Here is a 25343-nt window from a genome sequence, read left to right on the forward strand (position 1 = left end):
CTACTGTAATTTACAGTAACTTTCCTGAATTGCTCTATTTGGTAGTGCTTGGGTACTCGAATACTGGGATGCAGGAGGAATTACCAGTAAACATATTACTGTTGTCCTCTACAGGAATTCCTTCGTGGTTCGTAATGGCATTATTATGGGAATAAAATAGCTGGAGCTTGATTTTTTTTTCTCTTTTTTCCTCCAGTGATTTTATTGAAAAAGGTTGTAGGAGAGCTTTACTTCTGTGTGATATTTTATTCTCCAATTATAATCTTATCATTCTCAGGTTTTTTTTCTAATGTGCTGGTGCATTGTCTTCAATGTTGAATGAAAACACAGAACACTTTAGTTGGAAGCGGTGCAGTGACTGTAATATTTTACTGATGCACCAGAACATTTTGAGACAGTTTGTAGAGCTATATTCCTCTTCATTACATAGATAATGAGTGGGTGACTTCAGTTACAATATTGATAAGAGATCTCATTTTGTCTTCACTGTTATTTATTAAGTAGAACTTAATTTCCTGACAGACATGATCTTTGCTTGCTTGAATCCACAAAGAAATATGAAATTATATACTGCAAAATCATAAATGTGCCATTATAAAAATAACAATATTCTTATCCATTTGTATAAAAATCTGACTTAATATGATGGAAACAAACTGCAGTAAAGTGTTATTATTCTGTCTGTTAGTCTTTCTCTGCTTGAGATACCTTTTGAACAGGAGCTGTAGTTCTGGGACCTTGATAGTAGTGTTCACTGGCTGCAAAGGTACGTTGGGCAAAGCATGACGGAAGTGAGTGAGGAAAATCCTTACGATGGAGTGTGTTTGTGTGTTAGACACGAAACAGCAGTTGCTGAGTGATTGATATGGGGGGGAAGCAGCCAGCAATGGTTTTCAGAATAGCACATCTTCCTGCCTTTGTAAGTATGTATTATTATAGGTTGTCTAGCTGCCTGTTTATCTATCTGCTTATCTCGTGGTATGTTCCTTGCCATGTCTGTGGGACCAGTTTGTGTTCGGGTAGACATCATTACCTCTGCCTTTGTTCCTTCCTGCAGTACCTATCCTGGAGCTAATCTTTTAGAATAGGAGCTCATTTAGAGTTAACAGGATTACTGTAAAAAAAGCACTTTGAATCTCCATCAGCAGCCCTTGGAGCTCTAGTCCAAGAGCGAGGAAAGAGTACAAAACCTAGAGCATTCTCTGCAATAACAGGAAAGTCATATATAGGTAACAAACTTAGACATTCAACACAACTAAGTTGCATACAGACATACTCCCAAGTTGTCATTATGAGAAGCATAGAATTGACCTTTGGATTTCATCCTCCACCCCCTCATCCCCAGATTTCTTACCAAATTTCTTATTAAATAAGAATCTACCTTTTCTCTTAGCATTTCAGTGTTCTGACCTTTCCTATCATGGTTCCTTTTTTTTCTTAAAAGGAAATTTCAGATGTCGGTACTTTCTTGCCTGCTCCTCTGAAAAGAGCAGGGAGTTCCTTTGTGAATTAGGCAAGCTGATGATTTTGACAAATCAAAATCATTTGGTTACGACAAAAAAGGCTTAACCGAAATACTGCTATTTGATGGATGCTTGTCCTCCGGAAGGGAGAATGTTAATCTTGACATGTAGTCGGCTGCTTGACTAGCAAAGCATTGATTGGACTGGAAGCCTGAAATTGCCTGTTTTGCTTGTTGATTTGGGGTGACTTTTCAAGACCCTGGGAAAGCAGGCTGCTTTTACGGTCTTTGATTTCTTACTGAAAAATGTTTGGTATAAAATCCTGCTCTTCGATAGATGCAAACACTGAGATTAATTTTGGATATTCTGAACTTCCCATCATGTTGAACTCTAGGAGCTCAATGTTTTCAAGGCAGCTTGCTTTTGGTTTTCTATTATCAGCACATAAGTCTGAAAGATATTTTAAAACTAAGTAATGAGTGTCTGGGAACTTTATGGTAATGTTTTACTTGAAGATACTTTTTCATAGCTGTACTTTTGTTCTGAACCATGATAAGGGCTAAACTGTGCTTCAGATATTCAAAACTCTCCATAAGCTGCTTGCTTTGAAGCAATGACGTTTGATGTTCCTGTCTCTCCAGTTCAGGGCCCTTGGTATTTCACTCTGCAAAATCAGCTTTTCCAACGGAAGTTTTTTCTCTGGTGAAGTCAGGGTTCCAGAAATGCTGACTTGGTGTGATGAAACAGCAGTAAAAATAATACAAAGTTTCCCCTCCCTCATTCTTTTAAATGTTTTTCTTTCTGCCAGAGTCTTATATCAACATACTCCAGGGTTGTTAGGTGGAAGGTGTTTATCTGTATTGGGTGTGGGGAGCTGTTGGTGAGTAGAGACACATTGTTTTATTTTCATGTAGAAATACTTTTGCTTTTTTAAATTTTATTTTCAGAAGTATTCTGCTGAATGGAGGTACTTTCACTGTATAAATAAACTGTAGTAGCAGTTCTAGGGTCTCTGTTCTTAAACGAGATCTGGCTTTTCCAAATTTTATCAAGGATGCTTCTATTCCTAGGAATGGAATGTAATTCTTAAGTCTGTGCCTGTAGCCCTGTGTGCATGTTATAAGAAAATAATATATAAGGAAACTGTATTAGCCCCATTGAGAGACTTGCTACTTTTGCAGGAAAAAACCCCCAAAATCCAAGCATGCAAATGTTATTTCTGACAGTCTGGAAAACAAAAAGCCAGATCTTAGTTTCCTATTTGTGGCTATACTGTTATTAACTGATGCTGTCAATTGTAATTGCTTCCTGGATTTACAAAAGAGTGAAATGAAGTCCCTGTTTATCTCTCTTCTCCTATATAAAGATATTGTAATAACTAGACCAACATTTCCTTATTTGGAACAAAACAGACTCCGTCATCTATATGGGTAAATGTAAAGTTTAGAGTTTAGGCAGAGTCATGTACTATGGTCATAATATGGTCCGTAGCTGTCAGATGGACATAGGCACCAGGAGGTTGTGGACATATCAAAGACTATAATTCTAAGAAATCAAGTTGTCACTTGAAGCTGTTCAGTGGATCAGGTGTAGTGATCCTGTGTGGCAAAACCAGAATAAACGATTGTGATTTTTAGCAAGGTCCTACAAAAACTCAGCATTGCTCAAAATGCCTATAAGCGAGCCAACTGGCAAGTGAGGCCAGAAAACCATCACCTGTTACCATAGATGGAAAACTTCTTTATGGAATATATGCTATTTTTCTGAATGATAGGTTATGGCTCTGAAGTGGCTGAACCAGTTCATTTTACACAAATGTTACTGGGTGCAGTCTCAGGCAGTGATTTAAGATCCTGCAGGAGTTTGATGATAGTGTGTTTTATGAGAAGTACTTTAATTAGGCTTTTTGCATTGGTGGTATTTCTTAGGTGGCATGATGATGCTTCATTCCTTATGAGTGCTACTTAAACTATGTTGTTCTCTGCAAAATACTTTGGTGAAGTCTTTTGAGAACGTTTTCATTCATCTGACTAATCCATCCATTCTCCTCCCTAATAGTGCCTCAATGCTTGTATTTAAAACTTTTTTTTAAAGGCCTCCAATTAAACAGGAGGATACTTTAAAGGGAATTGTTACTCTAAGTGTGCTGTCCAGCTCTTAGTGAAGAGCCCTGTGCTGATGTTCTTTTGCACCGCTTGCACTTTAATGAAAATCAAAAGCTGATGCCACTGAACTGGGAGAGTAAATAATAAGATGGAGGAGTTGCTTCCTGGTTCATCTCGTCATCTTCCTTTTAGTCAAGGGGCCATACGCTCTGCTACCCGCTTTTAAATGTAGTTGACCTCTCCTCCTGCGAAGGTCAGGGGTAGGTGCCCGTGTGTCTCATCTGGTTTCGGGTGTATAGGTTGGGCTTCTTGAACCAGCATCACTGAGGTTGGTGAATTCGCTGCAAAGATACCTGAGTAGGTAAAATGTGAATCAGAGAATTTAAGCATGTTTCAATATCTTTTTTTTTTTTTTTTTTTTCTCCTGGTGTTACACTATCAGGAAAGAATTTGGGAGTACTATTTTTACAATTGGCCTTAAACGGAGAATAAAGGAAGCGGCGCAGATTCCAGCCTTCGATGAAGTAACAGGAAGGGAAGCAATGAAAACCATAAACCGTGCTGAGTAACATTTCCTCTTTTCTGCTACACCCCCCTAAGGGTGACAAAGTCTTTATTGAGCCTGACAGGATTCCTAATAAAAGATGCATTCAATCTGTATGGGAGCCTGCTGAATCACTGTGAACCAAGTAATGGCAGCAGGCTAGAGGAAAGCCTCCTATTTACAGCTTACACAACCTGCTCTCCGTGCTCCAGGGATTACTTCTGTTTGCTTTACTTGAAATCTAGGCACTTAAAATAACAAATTTCATACAGAGAAATTCAGCCAATGTCCGAGAGTGTTAAAATCCTTGTCCTGATACCAAGTGAGTGCTTGAGTCTGCTGAAGTTTGTTTCCAGCCTTGTTTCCCACTTGGTGCTTTCTGGCCAGAGCACTGAAGAGAAAGCAGCAGCTCTCTGTAACAAACATAGGGAGGCTGTGACAGCTTTCAGCCATGCTGCCTCCTTCCCTGGAAGATTTTGTACCTGATGGTCTTTTTGAATGTCATGGTAATTTGGGAAGCTCTTACCATATGGTTTAACTGTTGTTTCAAAGGCAGAAATGTGTGTCTGTTTCTTTTAATGTATATTATTTGTAATACAGCTGCATATGTAACAGATCTTTAGAAAATACTAACATTTCTGTTTGCTCTGAAGCATATAAAATACACATCCTGGCAGCTGTCTCCTCTTACCTTGGAAAAAGCACAAATGCAAAATCCCATCAGTCATCCTTTGCACTTCCGTCAGAAGCAGGTTCTTGTGTGTGAACCAGGGAATCCTGGGTGGCTTGGCAGCGTGCGTGGGTTGGGTGTGGGGAGCCTCGAGTGAGCCAAGCATATGTTCTTGCAACAGGAATTTAATGTGTTTGGGGTGGAATTGAGAGACAGGTTTTGCGTAGCTCTTTGGGACAGGTTTGCATGTGAGAGCAATCTGTCTGGAACTTGATGACGCAGCTGTTTCTTACGTGTGGCTTTGAAGTGCTGGTACTGCTGTGCAAGTTTCTGCTCCCTTCTCGTTCCCTGTGCAAAACTCAGGACTGACTGAATAATACCTGCTTGTTTGCATTCTTGGAGACCCCTCATTTAAGGTTCAGTGTGGATCTAGGGCATCTATGAAGCCCAAGCTCATTGGGATCTGGGAGCTGGAAGGAGTCTACTGGATCACGGAGTCCTGGCCCCACTGCAGGGAGCAGCGGTCCCACGGTTGGTGCAGGGTGGCTGTGGCTGGATGCAGCTCTTCAGGGACTGCGCTGCCTCTCCCCTTTCACATGACATGAAGCACATAACGTACCGGGCAGTGCTAAAGGGAGTCTGTGGGGATTTAAGGTTTCCTCAGCTTCCCTAATACCTCAGTGCAATTGCTGAGGGTGGCTCTTTGTGAGACTTATTAGAACTTGCAACTGGGAGGTCATTCTGGAACAATTTATTTTCCTTAGAACAGATTTCCTAGCTGGTGTTTTTAAAATAGTCATGTGTTACTGGAACACCTGGCTGGGGTCACATCAAGTAAAGCATCAGGTTTTCATTTCATGTTTCTCAAGAGCAAAGTTGCTCTTGATGCAATCATTTCATCTTCATTCCAGAGCATCGCACAGCTTTTGCCCGCTTCTAACACTGCATGGGAATTTGTCTTGGACCTTATTGTGGACTAACAGCCTATGAATGCAGTTCATGAGAATTACAGTTGACCTGGCTGGATTTGTTGTTGGTTGGCTGGAAAACTTTGTATTCAGAACTCTGTACTTGAGACCACCATTGTTCCATTGGCTCCTTAATTCCAAGCTTTGTCCAGTTGCTCCTTGGAGTAAAGGTGAAAGATTAGGAGAGAAGAGGGTGAAGCAGAAGGCAGTGATACAAACTCAGAAATTCTGCTCATCAGCTCAGGCAACAGAGGCAGGTATAAACCCCTTACTGAGGGTGGACATTAAATTCTTAAAAGTCAACTCAAACTTCAAAGGTGGCTGCGTAAATCACTTTAGCCTTAGGCCACAAGTAATCTGTGCTTCCACAAGTTTCCTGGATTAATAAAAGGGTACACAGGCTGTTGTATTGCTTGGCGTGCTGCTGAAGTAGAGGTGGCCGTACCAGGAGAGGATTGCTTCCAGCAGTACTTCGCGCTTCTGTGCTATGGTACTTGTTCGGAAGCATCCACATCTTGGTTGTATTTAAATAAATATGTTAATAATGAAACTAAGGATGATCACCATTTCCTCAGCAATTTTCAGGTTTGATTATATTCTCATGACAGCTTTTTTGGCTGACTTTGAAAATTAAATAAAGTTGCATCTTGGCAACAAAGAAACTAATATTTCACCTTCCTTGTAGCAAGTTACGTTCACGTAAAAGCATTTTGGGGTAAATGAGTGGTGGTAGTAGTAATCTGGTTTGCTTTTGTGTGATGATTTTTCAGTTGATGCTACTGGTGCTTCTTTTATTTTTTCCTCATTGGACAGTTGTGGCATCTTGTGGTAATTATGTGAGTTCACAGCTGGCAGGGAAAATGAGAAGTGATCTAGTTATTCAAGTGGCTCACTTCATAGTGTATGGGATGAGGATGTTACCATAAAAGAAAGCTGACTTAAATGACATTGTATTGTTACTAAAATCGCCATGTTTTTACACCACCTCTGGTTTATCAGCTGGTTAAGCTTTTTGTCGGAAGGATGTGTGTGTCAGGGATGATAAAAGCTGCTGCTGAATGAAGCTGGGGCTACTGGTGTATCGGTGCTGGGCCGTGCTTTCCTTCTGGCTGGGTTTGGTGGTAACGGCACCATCTGCAGAGTGAGCCCTTGATTTCTGCACTTCTGTTTAAACGCGTGCTATTTCATACAGGACATTCTTTCACATGAAGTAAATGAAGAAACAGCTGCCCTCTGCTTTTTAAATGTAGGAGCTGAGAACACTTCTGCTCAGGAACTCAGTGCTGTGAGAACTGGAGGTGAGAGAAAACATCCCAGGCAGCTTTGTGCAGGATCACTGTGGTCGCAGTGTTCACGTTTCGTGTCTCTGTAGTCTAGAAAATCTCCTTCCTAGCAAGATTAACCACCCCCACCTGCTTCCCTCCACTCTCTGCCTGATTCCCCTCCTTCCCTTGGCTCCCTGGATCTGCAGTTTTAGCTAGTTGGATAGAAAAATGTGAGTTAATTTCTCCTTAAATAACCTAGGCAAGGCAGTCTTCTGTCAAAGATTGAAGAATATGTGTGGGCATACCATTTAAAGGTAGATACTGTGCTTTAGTTTGAGCTGTTATTTCAGCTGGTGAAAAGCTCTGAAAATAAAGATTACAAAATAAAATAATTTTGACCTTCGTCTCTAGTTTAGAGCATGTGGAGAAATTGTTGTTCATCAATAATCATGTTTCGGCTGAGTTTTGGCAGAAAGGAGTATGTGAAGAGATTATAGGGAAGGGTATGGAAAAGGCCTGTAACGTTTCAGCAAATACTTTGCCTTCCGCTGTTGTAGCGCTGGTTGTTGCCCTTTGGCATCGTCCTTTACAGCCCTTTTGCAGATACCCACTGTGAAAAAGTTATCTCTACCCTTTGTACTGTGGTTATGTGTTTGCTCTTTATAACTGTGTGGCAACATAAATCTGGTTTTAAAAACAGCAGCTTCTAATCCTATTTTCAGTTTTATAAACCTTGAATTAGAGAAATTAATGCTTTCATCTCTGATGGTGGATTTTTTTTGGGTGTGTGGTGCAGCTGGGCTGGCAGGGTCTCTCTGTGAGGTGGCTGCAGCCCCTGCCTGTCACTGACCGCTTGCCACCTCCAGCTGCAGTGGGAGTAAATTATGTTCCTCGCTTGCAAAAATATAAGACGAGCCTCTAAATGTAGTCTTTCAAACATAATTTCAGTGCTATTATAAGCATTTATTCTTAAACAAGATGGGACTAATGGAACAAACTTCACAAAGTATGATTGATGTGAATTTTCCTGTTATAAGGAAAATCTGGGCTAGATTAGCTGCACTTAACCTCCCTCGTAAGACCTTGAAGTAGTGTGCAAGGGAGAGGAAGAATTTTACCTGGCTGGCTGTAAAGAATCTCTTTAAACAAAAAAAAGCATCATTTCCACAAGACGTATTGGATTGGTACATTTGGCACACCGGAGGAAAGAGGCAGCCTGCAGACCTGCCGGGGAGATGCCATCTCCCAGTTAGCTCCAACGAAGTCACCTGCTCTGCTTGAGGTGGAGAGGTGATTGCCATAAGAGTCAGGTAGTTCAGAGAGTGTTACAGATCCTGATTTTAAAAACACCCACAGAAATGGATGCATGAGTAGCTAATACTTACAGCTTGTTGAAACATCACCTGGCTGGGTAGTGAACAATACGATGTTTCTTATTTCGTTTATCAACATTAAAGCAGCAATACCGTCTAGCTTAAGTTAAATGCCCTCTGCTGTGATGAAAGAATCAGAAGCTTTGCCTTCCTTTTTCTGTTCTGCGCTCTGGCTCTGCCGTTGTCTCTGTCGCTGCACATCTCAACTGCCGAAGTCTGAAGCAAGGGATGCTTTCCAGGCATGAATCCCTTTAAGCAAATGTTCATCTCTTTAATTTACCAACTGTTTATTCATCAAGTTCCTAAACAAGCATGGTGGGTCAGTACAGTAGTCCCGTTTGGTCAGTCTGGCTGCAGGAGGAGCGCACGAGACAGCCAGCCCATGCTGAGTTAACCTGCCAAGGGGCTGTGCTCTGTGGAGTTGTAGAGAATAATTCTCAAGTAAGGATGTGGTCATTTTTCATAAGTACAACTTAAAAAATTTGTGATTAAACGTGAACTTCAGCTTTTTCTTCTGCTTACAATTTTCTGTAACTCATGACAGTACAACTGCTTATCTAAAATGTATTTTGAAGACGTTCTGTTATGTCTTAGTCTCAATTATGTACAAAAATATTAGAAAATGTAGGAAAGTATATATAGTCACAATGAGTTATGAAGACTGAAAAATTTAGCTTTAATGGTAACGCCAAATATGAACTCCCCCTGGCTGCCTGGTGGCCCAGCTTCCACAGGAGTTGAGAGCATCCACTGCTCGTCCTTCCTTTACCTGCCTGACCGAGTGCTCTTCTGGACTGGGAGAGGCAGGCTTCCGGGTGGAGGAGGGAGAACGTGGAGCATGGGCGTTTATTTCAGTTGGTAGTTAAAGATTTTATGGAACAAGATACCATTAACTACTACGACACTATAAGGTCAGAGGATATTGTTGCTGCGTTCCTGTGCCTGACGTTTTCCAGTGGTGAAGTCGAGGCAGTTCTCGGCTCAGAGAGGGGGAGCGCTCGGGAACTGAGCTGCTCCGATACCTCGAGTGACCCTGTGGCTGCCAGGCTTTGGTGTTCAAGCTTGAGCACTGCAAGCAAGTGGTGTGTTTGGACTCTGATTCATAGCTAGTGCTCTTGGGTGGTTCACTAAGAAAATCAAGTTTGTGGTAATTCATAGCTGGAGGATTAAAATGAGATTGGACTGTGTGAAATGGGTGCTCTATGAATATATGTGTTAAGCATTCAGGCCTTCTGTTTAATTTTCATGGGTTTTGGTAATGACATTTAAAAAAAATAAAATCAGAGTTTTATTGGTTTTACATGGCCTGCAATTACGTATGACCTTTCATTTGGTATAACAGTCTATATCCGTTATATTTCTAAACATTGACTATTAAGCCAAAGAACTTTTCTAAAGTAAATCCATTGTAAATTCTGAGGCTAGCATTCATATTGATTTATCTTTTGTAAACACTGTATAAACGCAGCACTCGAAAATTCAGAACATATTTTCCAAGGCCAAGCTGGAGAGACTGCTATGTGGTATATAATGATTTTGTTGTGCATGTATTTAATGCTAACAGCCCACCTGTTCAGGATAGTAAATTAAATGATGAATAGTCCTAGTGAGCTTTTCCCTAGCATGTGGTCTGCACCATCAGCACAGATATTTTTGTGACTGAAGAGGATCCTGTGTAGTGAGAAGTTTAAACAGCTGTATCTCCTAATTACAGCTTCCATGTAAAGTCCAATTTTTAAAATGAAATAATGTTCATGTTTTAATACTGTTGCTTCAAAAAAGTTGTTTGCTTCTGTGGTTGCTGATGGATGGCCCTGATGTGATGCTGAGACTTCGGAGCAGGAGATGGGAGACAAATCTAAAACTTAATTGTCTTCATCTTTGCCAAAGAGTATTTTGGAGTAACTTCTAATGTTACCCTCCAGTCAAGGACTGGACTGAGTTAGGCAGTAGGATGGAGTAGAGTTTGTAGTAGAGCTACCAGCTAGATCTGAGGTGGACATGAAGTACATTTTTTCTCTCTAAACATAACATTTTACTATGAAAAGGTACTGTGGTTCTCTGCGCCATATATTGTGGCTAGACCATGTGGTTTAGGTTTGCACTAGGGTTCTTTGCTATTAGCAAACTAATGTTGCAAAATTCCCTCTCTAAGGAGGTGTTAATAAGGCTTCAACAATTTTTGACCTTGAATGAATAGGACTGTCCTATTTGGCTTATTCCACGTGTGGCTTGCTGCTGTATCCATTCATGTAAATAGTGTTTCCAGAGATATTTTTAATAAATCTTTTTCAGGTAAGTGTTTATGCATCAGTTGGACTTTACTCTTTTCACTTCCACAGCTTAAGTGTGGACAGGGTTCTTCAAGTCTGCATTTGTCTCATATCTTACAAGTCTGTGTAACTCACTGCAGAATCTAAGAAGTTAGTGCTGAAGTGATCAGATGCTGTGAATGAAGTTGCTCATGTCTTCTCCCCCCCCCCCCCCCTTTTTTTTTTCTTTTTAGGACTTAAATACTATCTATTCTTTCCTTCATGGACTGGACATACTCTCACATTTCAGGGAACATCAGCTAAGGTAAAGTACTATGGGAGCTAGTTAGTATTGCTTAGCACAACTGGTATCTATGACTGTATTTTTGTGGAGATGAGCAAAGCTTTTGTCTGCCCACATTTCGAGGTGGCAAAGCGTTAGCCAAGTCCATTGCTGAGCTAAGTCATTGCAATAATGTGGCATGGAATCTAAACTAATTAGCTTTGCTAAGAACGAAGGCAGAGCTTACTCCCATTTGTCTGCAAAGGACTGTGTAGACAGTGCTCTCTGCTAACTCTAGATTACAAAAGCTTTTTAATGCTTCAGACATTTGGATGATCTCAGAATGCATAAAATGGAAGGCCAACAAAGCACAAAAAGTGGGTTGGAAGTATTTTAGTTCCTTCAGTTCTGTTGCTATGGGTAATTCCAATGTGTGGGAGTGATTTAAACACTTAGAGAACATGCTGTATATTATCTATTTGGATAATGAAACACTGTAATAATTTGAATTTTATGGTTAAGCACACATCCTTTGTTTAGAACAAAAAAATAGTTGAATTTCAGGTCTTAGAGCCTTAAAGCGATTCTACTGAAATGTGGTGATTAATAGCTTATGATCTTTGGGGATCGAAATTGAAATTAAACTTCTCCTCCTCCCTCAGAATAATGTCATCAAGTGCCCGCTATGAGAGGTACAAGGGCAACCAGGTTCTCTTTTGGTAAGTACATACCACTTTGATTGTTTGAATTCTTCAGTAGAAGTGTAAACAAACCCACTGTTTTGCATGCCTTAATGTATCGTTTGCTTTTTCAGTAATTGTAAATATAAGACTTTACAACATTTAAGCCTGGCCAGACTGGTTAAAAGCTTTGATAGGAGGGAGTTGTACCAATAGTACGGTGTTGACATTTGAAAAGTGCCTGTGAATTATCAGCACGACTCCCCCGGACAGCAGAGGAGTGTCTGTGCACATGCGAGATCAATTAAAAATCGGTAGTGTCACCTCTGTGGTTTGTGGGAGCCGTGGTGACGACTCAGTAGGTGGCACTCTTCCCCTGGAGCTGGCACTGACTGCGTTGTCAGGAACCCAGTTGCTTTGTAGGAGTATCCTGTATCGGAGGAGCAATGGAGCTCAAACACTATGCTTTTAAATTGCCAGAATTAGTATTTTAGCTTAGAGTTCTTTTTAGGCTCCTGCTGGGAGACAAATACACTTTTTTTTCTCCCCCCCCCCCTCATATTTTAGCATTGCTTATAGTGTATTTATCCTCTCACAGCTAATCCTAGCTTTCTGTATAAGGCGCATCTTCCAGTGCACCTGAGTCTAAATGAGATGCCACCTACTAGTTCCCATGGTGTGTGTGTGTGACAGGGACCTATTCCAGTACCAGGTCTGTGTATGTGTGGGGTTGCGTGCTGGAAGAGGAAGGTGATGTTAGGTTGTCGCTGGGAAGTATCAATGCAGCGCTCTAGGAAGAGGCAGAATCTACTGCAGGAAAACATGGTAACTTTTGTGCAGACCTACGGGCTGTAGGTTGAAGTGGTTAGCAGATCCCACAATGGGAGATAAGACCGTGCGTGGAAGCAATGGAAGTGCAGAGATGGAGGAATGCAAAGGAGTCGTTACGAGTTTTGTGTTTTTATCTGTAACACCTGACAGGTCCGTGTAGTATTACTGAATGCTAATCAACTTCACAGAATAAAAACATTCCTGTATTTGTAGTTTTATGTGTACTTTTATTGGAATTAAATGTTTTTTACTGAAAATGAATAATTTCATTTTAATAAAGTAAATTTTTAAGTTGACTTAAATGTCAAATTGTACGGTATAAGAAACATTCTGTATGTAGACATTTTAAAATCTTAATTCTTGATAGCCTTCTTAGGTTTCCTGTCCACATATCAGATGGGTAGGGTGGTAAATCATTATTTTACTACAGTAACATTTTGGATAATATATTTTTGAGTTGCTGTAAGAAGAAGAAAGTAGATATTAATGCTTTCTTTTCTTACAGCTCAGAAACTATTGCAAGATGCTGGTATATACTGCTTTCTGGATCTGTGCTCATGAAGGACTCCATGTTTTTACCACCTTGCAGGTATGTAAAGTTGTTGTTATTTAAGTTAAGGCAAGATTGATCTCTCTTTTTTTTTTTTTTTTTTTTTATAAATGCTTTCTTATATGTTGATGTTACTGTAAACTTTTCCCAATGTTAAAATATTTTTTTTTTGTTATTTTATAATCATAGAATGATTTGGGTTGGAAAGGACTTCAAAGCCCATCCAGTCCCACCCCCTGCCATGGGCAGGGACACCCTCCACTAGCCCAGGTTGCCCAAAGCCCCATCCAGCCTGACCTTGAACACTGCCAGGGAGCCAGGGGCAGCCACAGCTTCTCTGGGCATCCTGTGCCAGGGCCTCAGCACCCTCACAGGGAAGAATTTCTGCCTCAGATCCTATCTCCATCTCCCCTCCTGCAGCTTCAGGCCATTCCCCTTGTCCTGTCACTCCCTGCCCTTGTCACCAGCCCCTCTCCAGCTTTCCTGGAGCCCCTGCAGGGACTGGAAGGGGCTCTGAGGTCTCCCCACAGCCTTTTCTTCTCCAGGCTGAACAAGCCCAACTCTCTCAGCCTGAGGTCTCCAGAGCAGAGGTGCTCCAGCCCTCTGATCATCTCCATGGCCTCCTCTGGCCTCGCTCCAACGGCTCCATGTCCTTCCTGTCCTGGGGACCCCCAAGCTAGACACAGTACTGCAGAGGGGGGTCTCATGAGAGCAGAGTAGAGGGGCACTATCCCCTCCCTTGACCTGGTGGTCATGCTGCTGGTGATGCAGCCCAGAACGTGGTTGGCTTTCTGGACTGCGAGCACACATTGCTGGGTCATGTTGAACTTCTCATCAACCAACACCCCTGAGTGTTGGAATAGGGGAAGAAATGTTCTGCTAATTTAGTTTAAATTCTCTTTCGCTTTTCCTGCCCGTTGAAATTTCTGTGTGAAATACTGCACTTCATGGTTTTTACATCTCATTTGGCTTTTTAAGTTTATAAGAGAATTTGTAGTTAGCTTGTTAACTTGGGGGCTCTTTTGAATAATTGCTGCTTTGTTACTGTTTTGTATAGAGTCCCCTGTCTCAAAAAATACAACTGTAGATCACGCAGCTTCTACCATTTGGTTGGAGGCTGTTTTTAACGGCATGTACGGTTTTTATGCAAAGCAGGAGAACAGAGGCCAGCAGCATTGGTTACAGAGAGCGTATGGCAGGAGTCTGCATCTCATAGTTGAAGCAGATTGAACATTATGATGTGCTTTCACTGAAGCATACTGTTTGACTTGAGCTGGACTTTGCTGCACTGTAATACTCTGACCTTGTACATCACTGAGAAATTATACTTCATTGTATCTCGAAGCTGCATGTTACTTGTTTTCAAGCTGCACTTCTGTGCTAGGAAGAAATGGTTTTTAAAAAAAATAATTTAAGCTTGCCTTGGAACCCAGTTTGGATAGTTTTTGATGAGATTAACAAAAGTGCTGCTGCCTCTTATCAAAGGAAATAAAGGCTTTACTCAGCATGAGTTGATCATGAGTTGATAGACTTAAAAATGTCAACTCCATCTCAAATACATTTCCATATACTAGCATTTCATGGTAAATACTAATAAGAACATGTAGGACTGAATTTTTCAGCACTCTTCTTGGTTAGCTATAGGCTGGATGTTAAACTCTTAATGCTTCTTGAGTGATTGCAGTTCAACAGTGTCAGAAGTGAGGACGTGGCAAGTTTGATATTTGCATAAAACCTAGATAAAATTGTTTTGCTAAACTCACAGGATAAGTAACCAAAGTGCATCGTTAGGGTTTTTTGTGCTTTAAAAAAAAAAAAAAAGGGCAAAACAGATCTGTTGTTGCTAGTTCACAATATTACAGCTAGTTTATTATGGGGATAATGAGGAAAAATAGCTGCTAGATGGTGAAAGGGTCACAGTTCTGTTAGATGCCACTGCTGGCAGGTTGCAGTATAGGTGGTGTGCTTCCTGGGGTGTATTGTCCTTCACTTAGTCAAAAAGGAAGAGAAGGCACTCCTCTGCTGGAGAGCCAGGTTGTTCCTGTCCCTGTCTTCATTGCAGGGGGGGAAGTGAAACATTCAGATGTCAGAGGAGCTTTGTACATGTGCACGTTTCTCCTTCAAACCTTTAGCACTTCAATTAGATGAACTAAAATTATTGCTCATTGGTTGAGTGCAAAAGGATGCTGAAAATCTGTGAGCCTCTTTGTTTCCCCCAATGCTTTTGACTCTGGGGCCACCTGTAAACTCCTTCTCCCCTTTGCTTCCTCCCTGGGACTCTGGGCCCACGCGCATGGGTGGGTAAGGAGAATCGCCACTTGGACACGAGAACAGGGGAAGGAATAGTGCAGTTTGCTTTCTGTTTCATTCATAGTAAACACATGCATTGTCCAACCTCAATTTATAATTTAAAATATAATAATTTCTTGATTTTTTTAAATTTTTTTTAAGATACTTTTTTTTTTAAGTGCCTTCTAACAGTAGGATAAACTTAATTTACTTCCCTGGTCTGAATTCCTCATAACATTTTTCATTGAGGGAGCTGCACAGTCACCAATCATTTACAGGTTATTTTCATATGCAACAGTGCCTTGAATAGTTTAGTAGTATTCTTTTATAATTGTAATTAGCACCATTAAATACTACTTTAAATGTAATTAAAATGCTATGCATTATTCCTTGTCCCCAACCAAGTTCCTGATTATGTGAGTCATTCTGAAAGGATACACAACTGTAAGGAAACAACATTGTCTTCATTCTCATTGCCTCAGGTATTACAGAACTATTCTTTTTGATGGGAATCAAACATAAGTTAGTTACGGGGTTTTGGGGTTTTTTTTTTGTTTGTGGGGGGGTTTTTTGGTTTTTTTTGCTTTTGCATAAGCTGTAACGGTGAAAATGACCCACGGTATATTCTTAAGAGTAAATAATCTTTGAAGTACAGTTTTTTGTATTTTTGAAAATGTTGCCTGACCACCTCTGGCAATATTGTTTACTGTAATTGGAAGAAAATTGTATGAGTTTAAAAGAGGATATGAAGAACATTTGTCCATGCAAAGAATTCATCTTTGATGAAGAACTTGATGCCACGTTCTCTGTGCCTAATGACCATCTGATGCTATACCTGTATAGTATTAGTGAAATAAACTCTATGGAAGAGGACATTGTTTGTGATCCTAATTTGTCTGTGCTTTTTTTTACTTCCGCAAGAGGAAAGTGGTGGGCAAGTGTAGGGAATTAAGAGAAAATCACACTTGAAGTGTTCTGAGATTGCTGAAAGGAATGGAGACGTCCTTCCAGCCAGTTAGGTTTTGGTAGGCTTACGGCTGCTCAGACGCTGGCATCAGATAAAGCTTACCTGTTTGATTTGTTGAATATGGTATAAATGTGTCAGCATGTGAGTAGAGGGGAGCGAGCTTAAGAGACAGATGTCATCTGCACAGAAGTGATGCTGGAGACTGATGATGGCTTTGAGATGTCATGGGGGAAAATGGATGAGGACCGAAATAGAATCCTTAATGTGAGGAAGGTGATAACTACCAACAATGAGAATTTAGGCTTTAATCTGGAGACCTCCTAGTGGTTTGAAAAGCTCAAGAGCCAGGTTTGAATAATTGTCATTCTGGAAGAACAGGGTAGACAGAGGCATTTTGTAAAACAGATAATAGTTATCAAATGGATTCTAGTTTGAGACTTAATCCTTGTGTATAGTTTGTAACAACCTCCACTTCTCAATTATCCCTTTGTAACGTTGACACAGTAATTTCAATTTTATGTCCATCCTCTGGAGCATTTGACACACACTTCATATTTAAAGAACTTTAGGGTTTTTTGCCAGGAATACTGGAACAGTTTTTTTATAAAATGTGAGAAGCAGGATATCGGTGTTTTTCAGTTAAAGGAAGCTGGTTTCCTGGGCAATAGGGGGTTCTAAGGCCCCCTTTTCTTGTCCAGTTGTTGTTTTTAATCTGTTTTATTTGGCAGTCATTCTTCAAAATTCAGGATTGTTGCAGACTGACTGCCTAGCAACTTTTGTTTAATAATTATGTGAGAAACTGCTGTTAGAATTGATTGTTAGTGAGATACTTTCAGTCTCCATAAATGAGACTGGAAGGTGATGATAATCTAGTGACTGTTTCCTGGTACCTCCTCACAATACTTGTCCTTTTTCTGTCATCTGCCCTATGATTACCTTGACAGATAGAGGAGACTTTAGTAGACAACTGTAAACTTAACCTGGTTAAGATGTTGGTTAAGTTCTCCTCCTTTTGCATGCCTTGTTCCATCCACTGTCTACCATCCAGTAGTTTCAGTCAACAGAGTTCAGGGAAACTTTAATTTTCTTCTGCAGATCTTTTTGAAGTAAAATAGTCTATAGATTCGAACCAGAGAGAGGCATGGCCCCACAGAAGCATAGGAAGGTGGGCAGTCACTGCTTTATTGACTTTCTATAAGTATTTGAATGAGTAATGGTATAAGCTGTGGCTCACTGTGCTTGAGAAGGGCTTTTTGTTCAACTTGGATGAATTTGTATGCAAGCTATAATTCAGAAATCGGCTTAAAAATTGGAGGAGTAAAACTTGCATCCAGGTACGATAAATCTAGTCAATATTCTGATGCTGATGATCATGATGAGAAGAGCCCTGTAAGATTTTTAAAGTAAGCAGATCAATCAGTAATATCGGTACAAAGATGGTGGAACCTTGATTACCCTATTGCCTGGAGAATGAATTTACTTTTAACATGAAAGCGAAGGCTGGAACAAAAGAACAGGATTGACAGATTTTGTGGAAAGAAAATCATGTCAGCAAGTTAAAGAGTTTTTGTGTTAACCTTGCTTGTTAATCAAGATAATTCATCTGAACAGGATATTTGAAGGAGATTACTCACAGCAAGATTAGCCATAGGAAATATATCAAGGGCCTGGAGGAACTTTTGAAGCCAATTATGTGGATGACAGCCTCCTACAGCTGTGAGAATTGAACCTTGAAGGGAAAAATACAAAGTCTTGAAACATTCAAGATGTAGTCTTATTAAAAAAAAACACTTCTCTTTTCCGAGCCCTTCCAAGAAATTCAGGAACAGCCCTTCCGAAATCTCACAAGTGGAGAGGATTAGTATTGCTGTCCTGTTCAGGTAGTGCATTTCTTGGCTGAAAACACTTATTTTATCCAAAGTGGACTCAAGGTCGTATTGCGGTATTTTTTCACGAGCGTTGTAGACACCTCAATGACTCAATAAGCCATTTCTCTTTCTCTTCTCCGGTAAAAGGAGAAGGCGGAAATGCTTGGATCAAGAAATGGTTATAATGAAAGAGGAACTCCAATTTTGCAATATGAACAGCGGCTTGGGTTGCAATTACTTTAGTATGTTTTGTATTAAGTTAGTATTTGTGAATAGCAATATTTTAATATATTTTGAAACTTACTGCAACTGTCAATAGTGTTCCAGTCTATACTATGTGAAGTAGAAGCACTGAAAACTCTGTGCTTTTACAGGACTGTCGGTGTTGGTAAATTAGAACACAGGATCAAAGACTTAAATTTGCACAACTTAAATTTCTTGTACATTAGAAATCTTTTAAAATTTGATGTATGTAACTTTGTTTTCAAGTATAGTTATACCTCAAATGTATCATCTCAAACCAGATTAGTTTTACGTCTAAAACCTGTGTTTTCTGCAAACTCCTATGAATTTGTGCCATTCACTGAAGAAGCAGATGAGTGGCTCATAGCTCCTGCATTCCCAGTAAAAAAGGTTTACTGGTGTCTTTCTCCCACTGATCCTTCCAGATTTAACTGTCTTAAATACTTCTTTCTGCTTAGAGCATACCTGCTGTATCCAAGCTCTGTCCCAGTGCTCCTTAGTCTCCGCTCTTCCTCTTCTTTCTTGTCCCCATGCCCGTCCTGGCCATTTGAGTCACGATTGCTTTAGTATGGAATATTGCTTTTCTTCCATCAGCTGCCGAGGTCTGGATACAGATGTGTGCCAGTCCACTGCTGGCATACAGTAAATGTGATTTTTTGACATATTTGCAGTTGCCAGTAAGGTTGTGAATTGTGATGCGGCTTGAAACAATTGTAATTTAAAGCTCTTAGAGCTTGTGTGACTGCAAAAATTGCAGTGGTCTTAGGATGATACTCCATCAATATGTGTTTGCTTCAGACTTCAAAGCTCTTTGCAACTACTCTTGTAGACTATTTTTCTGCTTTCAAGACAACAGCTGTAGGCTCACGTCACCGTGCTTGTCGAGACCAGATAGATTCTATACTCGCTGCTGGATAAGCAGCAGTGGTTATTCAGTGCAGCTGTGGCTCTAGACACGGTGCTGTTTTCCCTGGGTATTCCTGTGAGTGGTGGCTGTAACTTGTAGCCTGACAGCCAGTAAGTAAACCAACGCTGTACTACAACTTGGGAATGCTACCAATAAATGGTTTTTGTAAAGCTAATTAATTCAGATATGATCGTTTGTATTGAAATTCTTCTGGCAGTGCTAATGCTGTGATGAAAATACTGTGAGGAGAAAGGGAGTGGATGTGGAGAGGCAACGCACCGGTGAGAGGCCGTGTGGCCTCATCTCCCCAAGTGCAGTTCCTCGTGCTGGAGGTGTTGCTGTTGAGTAAGGGCTGAGAAGGTGCTGCAAACCAAGAGCACGTGGTGCATTTTTTGACATGGAACAATCTTCTAAGCAAGCCAAAAGAGTATGGACTGAAGAAAGACTGTATTCAGACCTGTCACGACTAAATGACCAAATAATCTTGTCCACAGTTCCCCATTCCTCAGTAATTTCCTTTTCTCTGTTAGCAGTTCCTTACAACAGCTGCCTTAGAGAGGTTTCATAGAACGCAAGGGATGCTGATCACACCACAGAAATAGTTTTTTATTGGCCAAACTAAAAAAGTCCAAGAGATGTGAAATTGAAAGCAAAGGGTAATGTGCAGTTTATTTATATCTAAAATATAGTTTTATTAAGACTATGTAGTCACGTGGCCTGGAATAGCTGCACAGCTTCACAGAAAGTGGTAGGTAAGATACAGGCTGCCTCAAAGCATCATCGTGTTCAAAGCATAAAGTAATTAGTATAGACATCTTGAGCTTGCAGCCTGCAAATCGTGGAGCCTGTTATGCAGCCTCCAAAATCTTTCCCAATTAAAACTTTCAGCAAGCTTAAGAGATAAACCTGCTAAACGTTGTTGAGAGCTAATGCAAAAATGGTTTTTGATGACCAAGCATTAATTGAAATTGGTGTTTTGCATTCAGCCATGTATCTTGTGGTTTCAGGTTTCCTTTAAACCATTTTCTGATGGAGTTAAGTGTTCTAATATTTTTATAATTAAATTACTTTGAAATGCTCAGAACTTGTATTGCATATAGTATCACAGAAACCCTGCCATCTGCATTTGCTGAAACTTTTGGTCTGCACTCACGTAACATTTGTCCCCGTCTCCTTACTCTGTTTTGCAAATAGAGTGCATTTGGGGCTGCTCGGCAGTTTGCAGTGCAATGGGAAATGCTGCAGACTGCTGCAAGGGCTCCTGACGGTACCGTCCTGACTGTCACTGCACCCCAGAAAGGGAGCTGAGAGTCTCCCCAGCAGCATGGTTTTTCAGATAATGGTTGATCTGAGAAAAATCCAGAGAAATTAAGACCTCCATGCAGATGCCCAGCAAAACAAGTTACTCCCGTGAGGATTTCGGTGTCGATTACACTCATATGCTACGACTGCAATGTAAGAAGGGCAGATTCTGCCTTCTCTATCCGCAGTCAGCAGGGCTGTATCACTGCTGATTCTGTGGCTATGCAGGTTTTTCCCTCTTTGTTACTTCCCAGCCAAGGACAAGGAATTTAAGTGTGAAACTACATTTTTAGACTGTTTAGATTGGGGTTTAATAATGTTAATGGCTGTTCAAGCCATTCATAATACACTTGTACAGTACATTCAGTGGTAACTGAACGTATTTTATCTTGGATCTGAACAGCGGCTATACTGCAGTAGATATCCCGGGTGCTTGCTGGAACAGCTGTTTTGCACAAGAGGTGCTTTTTGTGGAGAGGAAAAACGAAATGCTTTTCAAGTGAAGGGTAAACCCTGACTTGGGGAAAAACCCCAACAAAAACATTCTCATCTGTTAAAAACGCAACCAAGCAACATGTCCATTTTTTATGCAACTTGTCTCTTCCAGGCCAAGTTGTGCACTTGCATGCACAATGTTTTTGCTTTGGAGAAATCCAGCCAGGTTGCTGGATGCGTGGAGTCACAGGGTTCTTTTTGCAGTGGCAAAAAGTACAATTTGTCTTCATCTTTATGTTCCTCAAAGCAGCCTGACAAACAGTTTGAGAGACAAATATATTCATAAGAAGAAAACATCTAGAAAAAACTACAAATGCTTTGTTTGTTATACTGATAAACTGGTATATCAGTGTCCTAGCCCAGCCCTACATGTAATACAGTACCGAGTATCACTGCAGATAGCTATATCGGCAATCACAGATAAGCGTGCGCAGTACTGATACCAACTTACACAGCCAGGATAATGTGATTTTTGAAGTTTCTGGAAAATACAGAACAACTTTTGAAGTGCCTGACATCTCATCATTGAAGGCTTTGATGCATGAAATATCTGAAAATATTGTTTCAGGATGTAGTAGAATATTGTAAATTTGAAGATGCCTGCTAATTAGTGTTCAAACAAATAATAAGGCATTTGGTCTCAATCTCCATCTGTTTGTAGGCTGAAAGCTCTTCAGGACAGGCTGTGTTTTTTACCTTTAAAGTATGTACTGTATTTGGAGTATTGCATAATGAGAAACCATCAGTAATGAGTAACTTCAGCAAATTGATACCAAGAAATGATCGAGTCACATGTGACTGCCATTCTGTAAATTTGTCAGTCTTCAAATTCCAGATGTATTTCAGCACCAAATACTCAGGTCACTTAACAGCTGGCTATTAAGCATTTTTAAACACCAGTGTTTAGTGCTGTAAGCATTTGTATACATCCTATTTAAAGAACTACTTTGTTATGTTCAAAATATCTTATTTTGGAGGCTTTTCTAAGTAGTTTGTTTTGTAAAAGTAAGGTTTGTTATAACAGCTCCAGCACCTTAAAGAAGTTTTAACACCTTGCAGTGTTTTGGGGAACGGAGGTGAGTTTGAAAACTGGAGCATTCTCAAACTAGTGGCAATTCTCGCCAGTTAACAATTTTGGTCGATGCCCTTGTCTCAGTGAAGTCAAATGTATACTCACTGTTCGTGTGTTTAAGATTTTGGAGTTCGGCTCCACAGTCGTGGAGGGTTTTCTCTGTGTTAGCAAGTCATGCAGTGGAAAAGGGACAGATGAACCGAGTGAACCAGCTGATACTGAGACCCGGGTTGTTCGCGGTTCTGGGATTTTTCGTTTCAGTAGCTCTAGTCTGATCCCATGGCCTGAGCACCCATTAGTGCTTGGCATATGATGTCATGCCAGTTCAACTTACATTTCTTTCTCACATGATGCAATTGCTTGAGCATTTTTAATTACAAATAGCAGTGAATCAGAACGAAAGCAAGGTTTCTTGCAAATGAGGCATCCATAAATCAAGGATAAACAAAGCTGCCTTTGGTATGTGGAAGACATTTTTTTCCTATGACAGTGTTGCAGTGAGTGTCTGAAAATTAATGATGCAGATGTAATAGACGAATATTAAGTGACAGGAGCGTACCATAAAATTATAAATAAAACCGCATAATATAGTTTATAGTACTGATTTTTCTGGGCTTCCAGCAGTGGGAAGTTACAGAGTAATGATGTTACATTTAAGACCCCGTTAAAATATGTGTGATTCAATATACAGATCAAGCAAAATTTAAATTGTTGGATTGTTTAAAACTTTAATGGTTATACCTTTGGTAGTATGTCCTTTGACGTAGTTTTTACTGTATTGTAGGTAGCGATTAATTCACATTAGTTTCATGTTTTCTCACACTTTCAGTATTTGTATTAGTTTAAATTCTTAATTGGATTATTCTTCCCACTCCCTGCTTGAAAGCACTAAAGCGCCTGTACCGTGCTGTCCCTTAATGAGTCTTTCCCGCTTTTCTTCCGTATCTCGCCACGTATGATGTTGGGAAGACTTAACGTTTAGGGCTGTGTTTGCGGCCGGAGAAGCCGCGGGGTGGTCTGTAAGCAGAGGTGCTGATGGGCAGCTGAAATGGCCTTGTTGGACCAGACCTCCCTGGGGAGCAAACCTGGCCCTGGGACTTGATTGCCACGGCCATGGTCTCCTGGGACTGCGGTGGCCTGAAGTGCTGAGCTGGGTAACTGCTGCTGAGAGACGAAGGAACACCACGAGCTCTTGGCACCGCAGCAGAGCATAGATTAGTCCCCAAAGGAAAGATAGCCCTATCTCTTCCAGAACTCCTCTGAGCTCTCCTCTTTGAGAAGGAGCAAGTTTTAGGTTTGGGTGGGTGTTAAACGTCTGAGTATAAAGACGTGTCTGAATAGTTTGTTGTCACAGAAATGTTCCTTCTCCTTTGGAAAAATGCTCCGTACGAAAGCTTGCTCTTGTCTCTCCAAACAGGATTTTGTCTCCTCCAGTTCCAAAGCTTTGTTAACTTAACCTTTTCCATTTCCAAACATCCTCTTATGTTTCGATATGGCAATCAGTTAATCTCTTAAGCATTTTCATACCATTGTAAATACTGTACTGTTAATTTTTTTAAAATGTAAATACTTATTAAGTAGAAGATGGCAGATTTAATACTAGACATGACTAGGTGACTCCAAAAGCTAATAATTCTGTTCTTTTACTGTCACAATGCTTGTTATTAATTAATTTAATGCTTGAAATTATTTCTTAAAAAAAAAAAAGGTGAGTAACTGCTGATTACCTGAAATCCCCACAAAGACTTTAACCTGAAATCCCCACAAAGACTTTACCCATCACTTCAAATCAGATTTAGATGACTCTGGGGCTGTTACGCCTCCCCACACCTCCTCTCTGTCTTTCCCTCAGATGTGCACGCACTCTGGTTCTGGCTATTTTTAATTTTTCCTAATGTATTTGCCTGAACTAGTTAAAACTCTAATTCTGTGACAGTAAACCAATAAAGCAAATAGTTGGACTATAATGTTGATTAATGGTCTTTAGTTTAGAAAGGAAATAAATTGTGACAGATGTCGTGCATTACCACCTTCTATCAGTTAGACAAATACGTGTGCATCTTTGCTTACGTATTTGCTAATGATATTTTCTCGTTGCCTGTTATTAATGTTAGTGGATGTTACTACTGAAGAAAGAGTCTTCCTCAGTCAGTGGTTTCAGGGCTGAGTTTCTGTTTATTCTGACCATTTCACGGTGTAATTTTACAAGACAATTGGGAATGAACATCATTCGGAAGCCTTGATTAAAATTGGCAGATTGGTGAAATATATGGATGTCAGCAAACCTCTTAACTGATTGAGAAGCTACACATTTGTATTCTAGAGAAAAATGCAGAATAAGTCATTAAAAAAGTTAAAATCCATGTTTCTAAAGCATGTTAATTAAGAGGAATGTTAAAAATTGGTATTTTTAAAATGTGGTGGTTATGGCTGGGGAAAACCCATATGACACCGCCTCTCTCTGAAGGAGCTCTGTTGTGGTATAATTGATAAAACATCCCATGATGCGCACCAGGAAATAATTAAACTTGACCTATTGGCTTGCACAGATGAGTAGTTTATTTTTTAGGATTAGAAGGGTGAGTTTTGTCTTTGGAACCTAATCCTTTTCTGAGTGTTCGGGTGTTGTAAAGTGCTTGATGGACCAGAAATGATAGTGCCAAGAGCTTGACCTTTCTTATGAGCGGTGTTCTTTTCCAAGCATTATTGTTTGCTGCCATTACTTAATTAGCAAACGTTGCAACATAAGCAGAAGGGAGCTTGACCGTAGCTTAATTTCAGGGATGTGTTCATGTAAAACAAAACAAAAAGAAAACAACCCTCCCTCAACCTCCGGTGGTTTGATAAGTTGTTGTTATACAACAAATATACTGGTCCTGAGCAACCATCAGCAGAAAATGGTAGCTTTTTCCTGACTGCTGGGGATATAGCGGCAGTAGTAATCTATTTTGTGATAAAACCGATAATCATTTTTTCTGTTTTAAACTGCAAAACCCGAAACTTTCAGTTGCACGTAATTCCTTTAGAACTTTGTTTGGGGGGGAAAAAAGAATCTATTAGTTTTCTATTGTATGGAATAGAATTAGAACTGTTTAACTTTTTTTTTTTTTTTTTTTAATTGCAAATGATACCTTAGCCAAAGTTGGCTTCGCTTTGGTTTTTGGTTTGTGGAGAAATCGTAACAGGGAATTTCAGTTTGCCTCAAAGTTAGAGCTT

The 25343-nt window shown here is 40.2% G+C and overlaps 1 protein-coding gene across 6 annotated transcripts in view; it reads left to right on the top strand.

The window, feature by feature from the left end:
* The window catches only part of RAPGEF6 (Rap guanine nucleotide exchange factor 6), a 130887-nt gene that overhangs the window by 16006 nt on the left and 89538 nt on the right, over positions 1–25343 (top strand). For all 6 annotated transcript variants that reach the window (XM_054841975.1, XM_054841978.1, XM_054841971.1 and 3 more), the window contains exons 3-5: positions 10895–10965; positions 11586–11642; positions 12940–13023. In XM_054841975.1, coding sequence (XP_054697950.1) covers positions 10895–10965; positions 11586–11642; positions 12940–13023 — 212 coding nt within the window. The remainder of the gene's footprint in view (positions 1–10894; positions 10966–11585; positions 11643–12939; positions 13024–25343) is intronic.

This window comes from Grus americana, chromosome 14, assembly GCF_028858705.1.
Source record: "Grus americana isolate bGruAme1 chromosome 14, bGruAme1.mat, whole genome shotgun sequence".
Lineage (NCBI taxonomy): Eukaryota > Metazoa > Chordata > Aves > Gruiformes > Gruidae > Grus > Grus americana.